This window comes from Aphis gossypii, chromosome 1, assembly GCF_020184175.1.
Source record: "Aphis gossypii isolate Hap1 chromosome 1, ASM2018417v2, whole genome shotgun sequence".
NCBI classification, from domain to species: Eukaryota; Metazoa; Arthropoda; class Insecta; order Hemiptera; family Aphididae; genus Aphis; species Aphis gossypii.
In genome coordinates, this window is record NC_065530.1 from 35019559 (window position 1) to 35035468 (window position 15910).

The 15910-nt window shown below is 32.8% G+C and overlaps 2 protein-coding genes across 5 annotated transcripts in view; one reads left to right on the forward strand and one right to left on the reverse strand.

Annotated features, from left to right (window-relative positions):
- The window catches only part of LOC114126986 (uncharacterized), a 51411-nt gene extending 45048 nt beyond the window's left edge, over positions 1-6363 (forward strand). For all 3 annotated transcript variants that reach the window (XM_027991058.2, XM_027991059.2, XM_050200195.1), the window contains 3 exons: positions 892-1018; positions 1658-1673; positions 3448-6363. In XM_027991058.2, the coding sequence (XP_027846859.2) occupies positions 907-1018; positions 1658-1673; positions 3448-5956 (2637 nt within the window). In that variant the 5' untranslated portion in view covers positions 892-906 and the 3' untranslated portion in view covers positions 5957-6363. The remainder of the gene's footprint in view (positions 1-891; positions 1019-1657; positions 1674-3447) is intronic.
- LOC114126987 (uncharacterized) lies at positions 6349-10718 on the reverse strand. Of its 2 annotated transcripts, none has more exons than XM_027991060.2 (2): positions 10369-10718; positions 6349-8165 (listed from the first exon to the last, which is right to left on the reverse strand). In XM_027991060.2, the coding sequence occupies exon 2, from the start codon at positions 8095-8097 to the stop codon at positions 6649-6651; it is 1449 nt and encodes a 482-aa protein (XP_027846861.1). In that variant the 5' UTR covers positions 8098-8165; positions 10369-10718; the 3' UTR covers positions 6349-6648. The 2 variants fall into 2 exon arrangements, with proteins under 2 accessions (XP_027846861.1, XP_027846862.1); XM_027991061.2 differs by lacking the exon at positions 10369-10718 and adding an exon at positions 8499-8801.
- Positions 10719-15910: the final 5192 nt, after the last annotated feature.

Here is a 15910-nt window from a genome sequence, read left to right on the forward strand (position 1 = left end):
AGGTTATATTTGATATATCAATAAGTATATTATAAAACTAATCAAAACACAATTCAAACTAAAAAAAAAAAACAATTTATCAGATAACGCATGTTAGTAAATAGAAATGTCCGTGAAAAAATAGTAATTTAATATTATTTTATCTGTCCTAATAACCCAATTTTACGGTAAACACATTAACAATAAATCGAGTAAAATAGAATTCAAGTACCTACTATGTTATGATTAAATTGTGATGTTATATTTATAAACAATTACCGTGATCATCCTATATTTTTTAGATTTGAAATGTAAACTACTTTTAAAATTAATTTAACTATTCATATGATAAGATATACTGTAATTTAGTTTAAATTATACTAAGAATTATAAAATAGTTATTTAGATTACCAATAATATCATAATTAACTTCAATATTTTAATCGTATGAAACTTATTAATACATGACGTCTGTTATTCAAAATACAATATAGGCAATACGTCTTATTAGTTATTATTATATAATATCCCTGTAGTGTAACTTTATTAATATATCATTAATATCATGTGTAGTATCATTAAATTTGAAGTTTAAAAACAAAAAAATAGTTTTTAGCATATTTTAATAATACATATTAATTTTTAGAATCAAAAAATGAAACAATAAAATTTTTTTATAAAATGATGAGATATAGTACCTAATTGATAATATATTTACGATAAGAACCATAAGAGAAAAATTCGATTACTGACGAAAATTCTAATAATATTACAACCTAAATCAGAATGCTATACATAGAATCATTTATATGTTTTAGGAGTTTCATTCATTCAATAGAAGAATAAAAATCCAGAAAAATACATTTATGATAATATGATGTAATCAATTCACTAATATTATTTTTTTTTCAGATCGGTGGTATTACAATGAGAAGAATCAACCGTCGGTTGGTTTTGTTATCGATCGTACTCGTGTGTGACGTAGTTAGTGTATTGGGGAGACCTCAAGAGCAGAGCTCAGCTAGCAGCACATTAAAAGGTGAAATTAAAAATATATATGAACATTCAATGTGGACAACAAATGTGTGTGAAGTTAAATATTTTGATGAGCAATCAAAAAATAATCAAAATGTTTAAAAATATTATTATTATTATTTTTTTTTTTTAATGTTTATAAACGCAAAATTTTATACAGTAGTGTTTAAAAGTTATGTACAAAATGTTTACGCTATTTAATACCTTTCCAATGGCCATATGCAATTTTTTAAACATTTTTAATTTATCAACAATACATAACATAAACCAATAATAATAATTCATTTTGAGTTTTAATAATATTAAAAACTAACCAAAAAGAAATATAATGAAATAGTGATAAAACATAAAATTCATGTTTAGTGCCTGAAAATGTAAAAGTATAGTACACGTTTATGTAGCTATATTTGCCTAACCATTACCCCGTCATACATAATACATTAATGTTAGGCAACATTAATACATTTTATATTTTTATGAAATGTTATGTTATTTTTAATACGATTAAATCAGTATAATAATACATCTTTTAACATTTAAATTTATTTAATCATATTAAACTTCACTAACATTGTGTTCCATACCATACATAATCAAACATTAATTACAATTTTTAATACTATTTTATTTTTATTTGTTACAGATGATCTTGTTAACAGGTATACAGCTTTTACTACGGCCACTCCGAGATCTTTGGAATTTGTGGAAAGCTATTTGAGCACGTCTAAAAATCAATACGCATCGAATGTCATAAACAAAAAAGAAGACACCCGTTACGCTGAACCCGATCCATCACTAAGACCTTTTTTCCAATTCCTTTTAAATTCAACTAAAAGAAAAAAACGAAATTTAACTAAATCGTCTGATAGTCGACTAGTAGAAAACTTTATCAATTACTCTATTAATAATCTTAGAAATCCGATCCATACTGATTCATTAGATTCAATTATTCTTATGCAAAATGTTGGGGAGCACTCGTCATATAAACATGAAACCGAAACTCAATATTTGCCTGTACCAATTTATTCAAAAGTTTCAAAACCAAAACCTATAAAATATGATTTATTATCGTCTAGCTCTATATCTGGATCTATTTATCAAACTTCTACCCAAGATCCGTACAAAAATTGGCAAGAAACACCGTTAATTTTTCCCAATAACAATAAAAAACCACTAGTTTCTCATACACCCTTTATCTCATCTAACTATTATCAACCCAATTACAATACTCCTGTTATTGCCAACGATCAATCGCCAACATTTATAACCCCTATTGAACTACAAGCCCCCACATTTATAACGCCAATAGAATACCAAGGACCAACTTTCGTTACTCCAATATCCGTCACTCAAGCACCATTAACTGATGGGAACCCTCCACCAACAATAGTTATTTTGGAAGATATAGATACGGCAGTAGAACCTCCGTTAAGTGATCCTATTGTAGAGCAAGATCCAGCAGCTGCTGGGGGTTCTGGTGCGGGTAGTGCGGCAGCGGTCGGTGCTGCTGCTGGAATCATAGGTGCAGTAGGTGCAGGAGCTGGGGCAGCTGCAGGGATTGCGGGTATTGCTGGAGGAGGAGCAGTGGCTGCATCAACTGCAGGAATTGGCGGTGGAGGGGATGGGGGTGGTGGTGGGGGTACTCAAACACCAGCAGACGTAGTACAATGTCGGGCGGGCGGCAGTGCTTCAAAAGTGTGTACTGAATTGATAACAACTTCATCGTCTTCAACTACGAGTAGTTCTGGTTTTATACAAATTTTAGACGACTTAATATACTTATTTACTTCTTTTAATTTTATTGGGCCATTGATGATAACTTTTTGGTCAATAATTTTTCCACCTATGTCTATTATTTTGACCAGTGGTCTTGGTGTAATATCATTTTTGTTCCCTTGGATATTGCCAAGGATATGGTTTGGTCGTCAGCTCATGCATACGTTTAACATTAACCAATTTGAAAAACGTTTTGACAATACAAATAACTACCATCAGCCATATTACTAATATTATTGTCATTGTAAAATATTTTCATATTTTAATTTTTAGTTTCATTTAAATAATTGTAATATTTATCATTTCATTTTTTTCCTTTTCCTCGTTCGTGTGTTCGGCGATTGCGGGTGTATATCTTAATTAACTGTATTTACATTGCTTGTATAAATAAGATTATTTTTAATTATTAAAATAATAGTTAGTTTTAATTTTCAGGCTGTGACATCGTTATTAAGATATTTTTGTACAAATAAATATGATAAAATTATACGTTTTAGGATAATTTACAATAATTTATGCGTATAATACATTGTTATACGGTATAATTATATCAATAAAATATAATCATAATATTGTAAACTGCCTTTTTTCATTTAATTCCAAAATAATTAACCATTATATGTTTAAATAAACTGAATAGATTTATTTATTTTTTAGGAAGGATGATGTTGCAACACCGATCATTGTGTTGGCAGAGACAGCTGTCGATGCAGGGAATGCCCGTGCCCATACTACTAAGCCTCCGCTGATGGATGATTCTGTGAAGTCAGTCAGCGATCAACTTCTTCAAACGTCCACATCTAGCAGTATAGTTGTATCTTCAGAAGTTAGAACAGTTCAAAAAAATGAATCACCTTTAAAAGGAGAAGCTGTTCCTGTGCTAACTGATGAAGATGTACACGCCGTGGGTCCATACAGTTACAAAATATCATCAGACTCGTCCACAAGACCAACAGGAGATTTATCTACATGGATTCTATTGGGTGGTGAATCTTCGCCAGCGCCATTAAATATGGCTACAATTAAGAAAGTACCTAAACCAGTTGATGCAACTACATCTTCACTTTTACAGTCGTATGAAACAAGTACTACCAGAAAAAGGAAACCTACAACTGAAAAAATGACTACTACTAATTTACCAGTCACTGAATCTCCAATCAAGCTACAAGATTCTAAATTTAAAAATAAAACGCCAGTCATAGTTGGAAAAATACCTACTACAACAACAATAAAAGATAAAGTTGAAGAGGTGACCACTCCTCTGCCTGAACTACCCCCATTGGATAATAATACGAGATTTGGAACTCCTGTTGTCACGTTTCCTCATGTACCACCAAGACAAAGACCGTCTGCAAATAATACTAAGAAAGCAGAAAAACCACTGACAACAAAAATAACCTCTACTGCCGTCGTTATTTCTAAGCCTTTAAATAACACAACCACAGTGTATTCTACTACTGTACCTACGGTTACTAATACTACATCATCTTCTACCACAAACGTTTCAAATGTAACTGAAATTACCGAAAATGTCACAGAATCGAGTAATGCTACTACACAAAACACTTCATTAAAAAAGAAGAAAAAGAAAAAGAACAAGAACAAGCGTAAACCAGTTAAAGTTTCAAATGATGATGCTCAGAGTAAAATCGATGAGCAGAGTACTAAAATTACTCCAGGACGACCATTATCAACTCGAATTTATAACTATTTAGCTCGTGAAGTCATGCCCAATGTTGGAGTCGGTTTAGTTGGTTTGATGTTAACTGCTGGTTTAGCAGGGTTACTGTTATATTCACCAATAGGAGGAGCTGCTATACCTTTGGTACCATTAAGACGCACTGATTCTCACGCACATGGTCATAGTCATGGACATGGTCCAGGTTATGTTCCTCCCGAAACTGATAACTCTCAGCCAGAAGAACAAGTTTTCGGTCAAGTGCTGTCTGGAATGTCTTACGGTCATAATCCGTATGGTAGAGAACGTCCTGACACAGCTCCTAAGTACAAATCGTCTTATCAGCCATCTGAATACTCAGCCGTTCATAATGTACCAAAATATAATCCACACGACACTAATAAATATTCTGCTCACGATGTAACAAAATATGCTGCTGCAGCCGATACAACTAAATATTCTACACACGATGGAACCAAATTCGCGGTTGTTGAAAGTACTAAATATACAGGCCCTGACACTAGCAACTATTCACCTCCAGATACATCAAAATATTCGACAATTGATGTAAGTGCAACTCAAGATAAAGCACCATATACTACTTTAGATGCATCTGAAGGACCAGCATTTGAACAAACACAAGACAGCCAAGATGAAACATACCAAAATCACCATTACGATGAACTTAAATTTGACTCGTCTAATGCTTATGATCAACCTAAGTATCAAAGTACATCGCAGGTGAAAGGAGTATATAAGGAAGATCAATCTTCTTTTGAAGCTCCAAAATATCCCGGCTATGTTCAAGATGTACCTAAAGAAGAAGCCGTAGCTGTAAATTATAATTTTGATAATCACCGAACAGATGAAAAAGATAGTTCCACCGCGTCATCGTCAGATCCTACGTTTTCTGCACTACAGGGTATTCCAAAATACTATGAACAAAGTGTAAACCCTGAACAAATATCTGTCAATGTACACCAAACCATGAAGATGGAACACGGACCTCGAAGTTTAAGAATAAGGCGTCAAGTAGACGAACATAATGAAATTGATGCCCAATTACCAGAGGAAACTACAGTAAAACCTACCGAAAAACCTACTGATAAGAATACCGAAAATCAATCAGTCGGTGATATTTCATCTTCTACAACTACGTCTACATCAACTGTCTCAACCAAAATACCTGACTCATCTGAATCACCTGCTATGAATAATAATCAATTCTCGTTAATGGACATTTTAAGAAGAGTAGCTGAAGTCAAATTGAAAATGGGGATTGAAATTCTAAAAACCACCGCAGCTAGTTTTACACAATATGTAAATGCTATCCAGAGAAAAATGACACACATGGTTAGGAATCTACAAAAGTCTAACGATAGGCAACAGCCGGAGAACAAACAGGAACAAAACGTCAAACCAGATTCAAATGTATCCGATGAGAAACGACAACGGCGATCAATTAGACATAGGATTTATTCAAATTAGTTACTTTTAAGTTGAGTTAAAATAAGTTTGGTGATATGATGGGAATGTACAATGAACTGGGGAATTTCTCTTATAATATTTTCAAGACCAAAAACTTTAACTAAAAAATGCCCATACATTGCTCTATGGACTTTTTTTAGTCTCAAGTTTTGGGATCTACAAACATATTGTAAATCAAATTGATTTATAATATGTTTTTGAGAGAAAAAATAATAATATGGATTTGTATTTATTAAATGTTTTAAATACATGTTGACATATTGTAAGCTTAAGTGATCGGTACATTGCTACTATTGTATAGCGCATAATATGTACCTGTCTGTGTAAATATTAATTTAAATTTTATATTTTTTTATACGTAACAATATACAGTGTTTTATTTATCGAATAAATACAATAAGTGTTTATTTTTTATTTTACTTTTACCCAAAATATATACTTAACATCAAAATAAAATGTCATACTGTGTATCAAAATACAATATACAGTATACAAGCACTTAAATAAATAAATTAAATACAACTGGATTAAAACTATTACATTAAATAAATAAATAATTAGTTATCGTGTAGTTACATAACAGTGCTCAAAAGGTATTAAAGGTATTGGCAACGACATCAAATAAACATTGAGCGGAACGCAAAAAGGTGACATTTGAAGAAAAGAAATTACAGGTCATTTAGTGTCAAGAATTATCTAGGATATACGTGATGATGAAGTACTACTTCTGGTCTGGTCGTTAGATCCCTGCGCTTTCTGCCCACCATCATTGGTAGGAACATTGCCATGGTATCAGCTGGCAGCATTCCAGCACCTACCGCGGCCAACATAGCTCTTCCCTCGTCGTTGGATTTTGCTGACCTGTCGGAAAACACTCGCACGTCATTTTCGTTTTCTTTAAGTGCTCTAGCTGCGAACTCTCTTTGTTCTTGATCCACCGATTTCCGAGAAACGTCCACCTCGATCATGCCGTTGTGTGATGTAGTCACGTTTTGTGAATCTTTTTCCGGTGGCAAGACCATTAATCGCACAGTCCTCTTAGACGATATCGGTCGACTTACCGTATCTGCTGACCGACCAGTCATTTCGTCTGATCTACTTACGGTTTCGATCGGTCTGTTGACTGCATCAATAGATACTGATCTTCCTTGCAGGCTCCTATTAGGTCGATGCGGGATCGAATAACCTTTAGTGCTGGATAAAAGCACCCATTGTCCATCTCCTTCGGCTTCTGTGGGCCTCGGACCGCCATAAGTTGACTGTCCATAGTCACCGTTCCATGGTTTGTGGTACGCGTCGGCGGGAAATTGTCCAGGTTTACCGTCTGTAATTATATCTTGCTCCGCATTATTCCATCCATAAAAGCTCTGCGAATTATGAGGTGCTGACGGTTTTTGATAATTAGACGCCTGTGATGGCTTGGACGAATAATCGTAAGTGGGTCGAATCCAAGGGCGCTCAGTGGTCCATTCAGATTGCTGCTGTTGCGGCTGATGATAATTATTATTACTTGGTCGCTGTATGGGTCTGTTACTGGCCCATGGAGAATAGCTGGCCTGAGTGTGGTCCTGGGGTGGAGGTGGCCACGTTGGGCGGTTGTTTGGTTCCCATTTCTGGATGTGTGACGACGACCAAGCCATTGGTTCTAATGTGACCCACCCACGTCGATCGTCGTATGGACTTTTTGGGCCCTGTTGTGGATCTACCAAATTCCACGATGCCTTGGATTTGTCTTGATTGCCACTATCGTCGTACGATAATATTTTGTCGGACGACTCAGTTTCACTGTCTGCTTCACCGTAACGTTTAAGTATACGGTTTAACTCGTCCTGGGTGTACGGCTTGAATGTGGCATCGGATCCTCCAAGTTCAATCCCCGCACACTCATTGTTATCAGTACATGCGATTGAATATTTCATTTTAGCCGGATCTGATGCTCCAATAAGTGAAGCTCCGGTTATTGTGTCTCGCCTCCATTTTATTGTCCCCGCGTTCGCATCATCTCTAACTGTGAATGGTTTCGATGTTATTATATAATTGGTTTGTGTGTTTGGCGCTGAGTTATAGGACCGTGATTCTGTATTGGCTGACACTAAGATCGCCGGCAATACAGCAACAACCCAGAAGAACATTGTATACATATTTTTATTACACCGTTATGTAATAAAAAATTGTTGACATTCTTTGAAACCAATCCTTTTGCTATGTTCTGCAAAAATAAATAAATGCAATTAAAAATTTAAAATGTCTTAACTGTGTTGTAGAAATGAAAATTATATTATAATTATTGAAAGTAACTTTGTTTACGTCGAATGATAGCCGTCATAATATTTTAAGCGTACCTACTAGTAACTTACTCTTAGGTATGTGTAAAAAAAAAACATTTCTACTTTCCATCTCATCATTCACAATTACTATGCTAATGACTGGGTAACACTAAATTGCTTTTTAATTATTTCACTTTCATAAAGCCGTTTTATTTTATAACGATCTGTGACTAATTTTTCAAAATTTCGTACATACCTACTTCGTAACTTATTACCTTTATGTCCGCCCGTGATTGTATGATTTGTATACGATTTTGTAATGCGCTATTGTGAAGTCATTACGATTATTAAAAAATGAAAAACGTTGTTTACACTTTCAACTTTGTTATGATTCGGTGTATATCATATAGAATACTAAGATGTGCTGCTCGTTAACACTCCGATACTGTTCGCTACCCACGTGTCACTGTGCGATACAACATTCGGATGGCTCGAGAAAGGATACGTTGCAATGAAAATTCGTTGGTGGGTTCACGCAGTTATTGAAGCGCGGAAACGGTGAAAGTACTTTCTATTTCTGTAACTGTAACATATTTATTCCCAGCGAAAAAAAAGAAAAAGAATTCTCGATCTCGTTGACTCTGGAAATGTTCAGGTTACGCCAATTAGAGGGGTTAGTTTTTATATTTGATTTAATTTGTTTTGTGCACATACGTTTCCGATAGTAGATTTAACAACGGACAATACAGTAGAAAATCAAACGTGAATGTTTACTGTCACGTATCTACAGAGAATCTTCATGACAATAGGCATTGGGATTTCACAAATGAATGTTCTACCCTATGAGAAGTTGACGGTCATTTTATTGTACAAACAAAAATCCTATTCAAACTGTTCAATGTTTATCTTATAGTCTAGAGGTATTCAAGTATACGACACTATATGTACTAGCATAAAATGCAACACAATGAATTATACATGCATATTGCATATGTAGGTACATTAGTCAATTATTTATATTTAAAAACTACTTTGTATTTTAACTTTCCTTTTGTCATCTTAAGAAACCAAAATAAGTGGACGAAGAAACAATTAAATTATAATTTTATTTCATTTTTATTTTTATTTTTTAGTTCATAAAAACTGTTCATCATTGTTTTTTTTAATTTAATAATAAAAACTCATTGAAAAAACATCACGAACTAATTGCATAACCAAAACAATGCGTAACGAAAGAATTTACCTTGTAAACGGCATTCACCGATGAACTTGAACTTGATAATAATTTATTAGAAATTTTAAAATTAAACTATCATAGTACATTGATACGAATGATAGACGATAATATAGCATATAGTTAATTATATATTAAATTATATATAATACAAGTTTAATATAAAGTATTAAAGACTTTATAATGACATTTCATAAATTATAAAAAAAAAAGTAAGAGTTTATTTAACCGTAGATGTAATATTTGAAAAGTATTGTTTAATTCAATATCTTATGTTACTGAATATATTTTTTTTCCTAATCCGAGATGAGATAAAAATGTATTATAAGTAGGTACTAACTTGGAAGAATCATATTCCTTCAATGTCCCGACCCTTAGTACTAATTTTCGAAAACTTTAGCTAAACAATTTAGCAATTATTGTCTCTTATTTATACTGTGATAAAAACTATGTAAATCATATTATCTTTGTAAATCAAAGTTTGCCATCAAAGCGAGAACATTCCATATAACTTGTTATAAAAGAAAACTCACTTGCCATATTTAAAACAACAAAATATATAAATGCAAACATGCGAGTGGGACAAAAACAACGTTAATTATAACTTATAAGTTATATGAGACGTTTTGCCAGTTAGATGCTTTAAGTTAATGTTTTATCGAAAAAAATATAACAAGTAATTATTTATTTTGTACGGTCATTTCACTGGTCTATATTCGTGTGTAATAACACGTGTTACTAGGTAGAAAATTCACATGAGTATATGATCTCTTTGAGCGCGGACGTTTGCCCGACAATATCGCCGCGTAGGTACTTATTGGGATGGATGAAATTTGGTAAAAAATACAAAAAAATAATAAATAAAAAAAAGATCGATATTATAATATTATCGTGCCGGTGTTAGTGTTTACTTTTTCGGTAGTGGCGTCGACGGCGGCTGCGGCGGCAGTAGTTGTCTGGAACAAGAACGGCTGCAGTGGAATCGATGGGACCGGAAGCGGCGGCGGCGGCGGAAGTCCGTTTCGGCACGTCGGGCCCCGACGGTGAGATGACTTGCAATGACACCGGTGCGGACCACACGATCAGACAATAATAATCGATGTGTTTATTATATGCACTAACGTAAGACCGCGAGACTTGCGGAGTCGGCGCGCGCACGTCGTTTTACTTATGTGTGTGTTTGCACGTTTGTCTGTGTACCTATAAATATATATATAATATATTATAATATTCAACTGTCGGCGTAGCGCCACGGCGGCGGATCGGTTAGTAGCCGTTTAATAACGCACGTCCGAGGTTTTATTAGTCACTGAACGGGCGTCGGGATCGCGACTCGCGGGAGGAACCGCCCGGGCGGCGCCGACCGGTGACGGCGGGCCCCCTCGGCCGCCGGCGGTGGAAAACCGTCGGGCGGCCGGTGCGCCCCTCCCCTCGCGCGGTCGCCGCCGCCGCCGCCGAGAGGGCCACCGGACCAGAACCGCAGGAAAGTTTCCCGAAGCCACCTCTCGGGATTTTTTTTCTCTTTCTTCCGCCGCCGCCGCCGTCGTTTATCTCGGCTCGCTCGTTCTCTCCGCGTAGTGCACATCATAACACACGCTCGCAGTTGTTATTATTATTATTATTATTTATTTTTTTAAATGCAAAAACCGATTTTCTTCTTTTGACAGTTTTCACTCGTTCGGATCATTTGTGCGGCGATGATGACGATTGTCTGTGTGTGTGAACGCTCTCTCTCTATCTCTCTCTTTCTAACTTTCCGTCTCTATCGCGGCGGCGGTCTCCGGCCGGGCCGCTTTCTACAGTCTCCGCACGACGTCTTTACAATACATAACCATAATACTTATATTGTGCATTGTCGCGACCGCATCGTTTTTTTTTTTTTTGTTTTGTTTTGTTTTTCACACTCGTCGTCGCCCTGCGCGTCCCGTCGTGATCTGTCTTCCGCGTCTGCAGACACTCGCACTTTTTTCCCCCCGGACCGCGCCCCGTCATCATCGCGATTCTCCCGGGTTTTTTACGTGTATTTTTTATTCCTTCTCCTACCCCGTTCGAGTCTTACAGTTTTTCGGCAGACGCGCGTCACCGTGCGCGTACAGTGCATTCCCCGCCGACGCAGTTAACGGATCGCGAGACCGGACTTACCGACTTATAATATTATTATATCGTTTAGACGTTTACTGTACTATAGATAGGTCTTTTTTTGATAGGTACGTCTTGTTGAGACAGTCCAATATGCGTATACGTCTGCAATGATATAGGTATAGAACATTATTATTCATTATAATAATATATTGTTAGGCAGGTTAAAAATATTGTTGGTATCGGTTAATTTTTTTTCTATTCATATTTCGTAAAAAAATATCTACGCCCAAATTAATCGAATATAATTAAAATAAATTATATTTGATTTCTGATATTTTCCATGTCTTATCTTTAATTATTTAACCATGACGATTTTTTTAGTGTTTTTTAGACTTATTGATAGGGTGAGCAGAATAAAACATTCCGTTAATATATTTCCATTGAAATCATTCTCGCATTGTAGGAGTATAGTGTCTTAATGATATTCACCTGTTATCGGAAAGAAATTCATAATCGTTAGAGGAACTCAGAGTCCCGAAATTTGTAACTATTAGTGTTTCAGTGACATTCGAACTACAGGGCGCGAATTCAATGAAATAATAGGAGTTGTAACTTGTAAAGTTGTAAGTACACCTTCCCACCACTAAAAATGTATGTTCAATCCTTTACGATGTTTTATCCAAATCCTACAATTTTTCAAAGAAGGAGAGAGGATTTTATTTGTTAAGGGTTTATTTTATAGGTCTATAAAACCATAAAAAATATTTTTACTATTAAAACAAGACGACCAAATTTTATTGTGTCAAAGGTGATATGAAAAAAGATTATTTTTATAAACTATGATTATTTTTTAAGATTTTAATTGGGAGAAATTAAATAATATGCAATTCACTCATTCCCAGATAAAATTTTTAGTCGTACAATTCTCAGTCGCACGCACAAATCATTTGTGCAGGTATACACATTATGGTCTTTATAATAAACACTTAAATCCTGCCCTGCCAAGCAAAAGTGTGGTAAAAACAAATATATTAGTTTTAAGAAAAATGCATTTTTGTATTTTTCATTTTCTTACACCTTTATTATTTTCTATACTATTTGATTTCGAATAAATAAAATTTAAAACATATCTGCCTGTAGAGTATTTTTGGATGAGGAATAGGTACAATAAAATAATAATAAAATAGTATTATTAACTTATTAAATGAATTAAAGTTACTTATATGTTATTACTTAGTAACATAAGACGTATATACTTCTATTTACTAAAGAAAAATGCAGTAAGTAAATTTAATCGTGTACCTAAATACAATACAAATAATAACGTTCACTGCAACGATCGCGAATACGCTAACGAATAATTTACAATCGGAACAAAATAAAATTGTTATAAGTTATAAGACGTAACAATATAATAAACTTTCCAAATGATAAAAATTTAAAAAATTATTAATACACAACTATAGTAATATAGTCACTTCGAAAAATTATTAGGTAAGCAATAACACCATAACTTGAATAGAACATGGAAATATTAAAAAAAAAAATCCTTAGGTATCTAATATCTATAAAAATATTTACAGCGTTTATGCTTATATAATAAATGGAAAATACGGCGTTCTTACTTAGTACTACTAATTTTTTTGATTACTTACGACATTTTCAATAAACTTTAATTATTATGTTTTTAGCCTATTCAATGTAATTTTTATGGGTTTTTTTTCTATATAAAATATGTATAATCAGTAATACCTATCAATGCCGTAGCTAACTATTTTTTTTTCGAAGCACGACACTTTAGCTCAATAGGGATAATCCACTTATCGACTCTAAGTATCAAAACCGTCTATCGCGAACACTTATTAAGATTATTACTTATATACTAAACATAATATATATTATAATTTATTTATAACAATATTTTTACCGTTAAAGTAGATTTACTGAAACAAGGTTGAATGGAAAAAATGTTAAACAGTTAGTTAAATTAAATATTTAGGTATTTCTAATTTATTTATTAACTTATTATAAAACTCACAAGTTGTGTGTTTTAGTTCCTTCTCTTACAACCTATTCAAAGTTATTACTGTTCACCCGCTTATTATTCTATGGTACGCGTGTTATTATTTAAACAGGTAGTAGGTATATTACCTAACCTTACGCGGGAGAGTTAGTCTGTATGCGTGATTTCGTCGGATTTCGCCGGTCGCGTGTAACATATTTAGAAATTTAGGTGCATCGCATCATGTCCAAATAATATAATATTATAATATCTTCTACGATATTGCCACCTATCATTTATTATAAAAGAGGCTATAAAAAAAAAATAACGGACCGGTTGTCCGGTGCTCGGGAGCTCAGAGGTATGTAATAATAATAATGATCATTATTGTAGGTATGGGTACCAATGGTAAATAATCATAATCGGAACAATAATAATAGCCTAATACATGCGGATATATATAGGTTCTCTTTTAAGAATTTAAACATTCCGTCTGCACTTTTTAATTTATCACATTATAATGTATTAGGTATACATTTAACATTATAATTATGCATGTATCTACGCGATATCGACACGGACTTAAAACGATGAAAGTGCATATTTTTAAACGTCATTTTTACCGTTGAAAGTTATGAATGATTTAACCACATATATTATTTATATCTGCATAAAAATACTATGATTTTCGAATGCCATAGGAAGTAGATACGTCTTGTTTTCGTTTTATATATATATATGTATGTGTGTGTGTGTGTGTGTTTGTGTGACGTGTGTTTTTTTTAGTTGAAAGCGATACACAATACATAGTTCAAAAACATACATGGTTCAATTTGTAAAATTACAAAGAAAAATCCGGATTTTGGTAATACCAAATTTGGTATCAAAAAAAAACATAAGATATCAAAATATCAAAATTAAATACTTCGTTTTTTTTTAATTTTATTTGTCTATTATAGTATAGATGCCAATAATACCAAAATTAGTATAAAAGATATCATTGTGCCAAACTTGAGTTATAAGATAAAACAAAATACATAAATTCAAACTGTGAACAAAAGTTAAAGTTCATATAATTTGTAAATTTTAATATAATTAATAAATTATATTGCATGTAAGAAACGCTCTAACTTAATTTATATTTTATTATAAGAAACTTGAAAAAACTTTTATTTTTCTGAGAATTTTTAAGAGAAAATGTTTGAACATAAAACATAATAACGACAGTGTATTGTGTAATAATAACATGCAATTAAGGTGCGAAGAAATTTATTTTTACCTAAGCCCCAAATGAATTAGTATAATTATTTCTAACACCAAAAACATTAAATACCTATATATATATATATATATATATATATATATGTATATAATAATACGCCAATTTACAGATAGACTCACTATGGTGTCAGATTGCCTGTCAGCTAAATTAAAGCATCTATCTTAAGATTCATAATATTTAATTCAAAAAAGAATAACTGTAGAGACTTAACAAATATTTATATTTAAAAATGTTTTGATATGATATTATAATATTCTAAACTGTTCATTTCCATCCGAGCTCTTTCACAGTGATAATAATATTATATTGTCACCAATAGTTTATAAATATATGTAGATTTACGTATGATTTAGTATTTGTATTTAAGCAAAAAATGATTGTGTCTTTAGAACAAGGTACTAAATAAGTTTTTTTTTACAGTGACTTAAAAATTACAAGATTTACACATTTTTTTATACACATTTCAAGAACATATTTATTATTTTTACTCAAAATTGGTCATTAAAACAAAAAAATTATGATTTTAATTAATTTGTTATAATTCAAAAAAAAAAATCATAGAGCATTGATTTGTGTGCTACAACTATTGAAATTTTCCAAATATTCAGATTCATTTTAAGCAATTAATACCTTAAATCTATATTTCGTCGTTTATTAGGTACGTTGATATTGATTTTAAAATTTAAATAGTTAGGAATATAGCAATATTATTAAAATTATTACAGCATAAAATATGCAATATGTTTTGGGTAAAATACCATACTACTAATAAAAAAATAAACACTTAGGTACTAAATTAACTAAATAAGTTCAGCAAAAATATTAATTTGTTATAAAAATATATATTACACCTAAACTTCAATACTAACAGAAACTGACATATTTTCCTCTCAACATCGTTTTTATCATTAAATCCGATTTGAACACGTCCATTACGTCAATTTTTGAATAGTGACCTATTCAACAACGAGGTACACTCGATGTCCAATATAGACACAGCAGAGTGACTTAAATGACTTTTTTTTATATTTGATTTAATACTTGAAAATCTGTATGCAGTTCAGATTTCTTGGTAATGTAAATTTCA

Coding starts and splice junctions, on each gene's coding strand:
- LOC114126987 (XM_027991060.2), bottom strand. CDS start 8,097: ATGTATACAATGTTCTTCTGGGTTGTTGCTGTATTGCCGGCGATCTTA.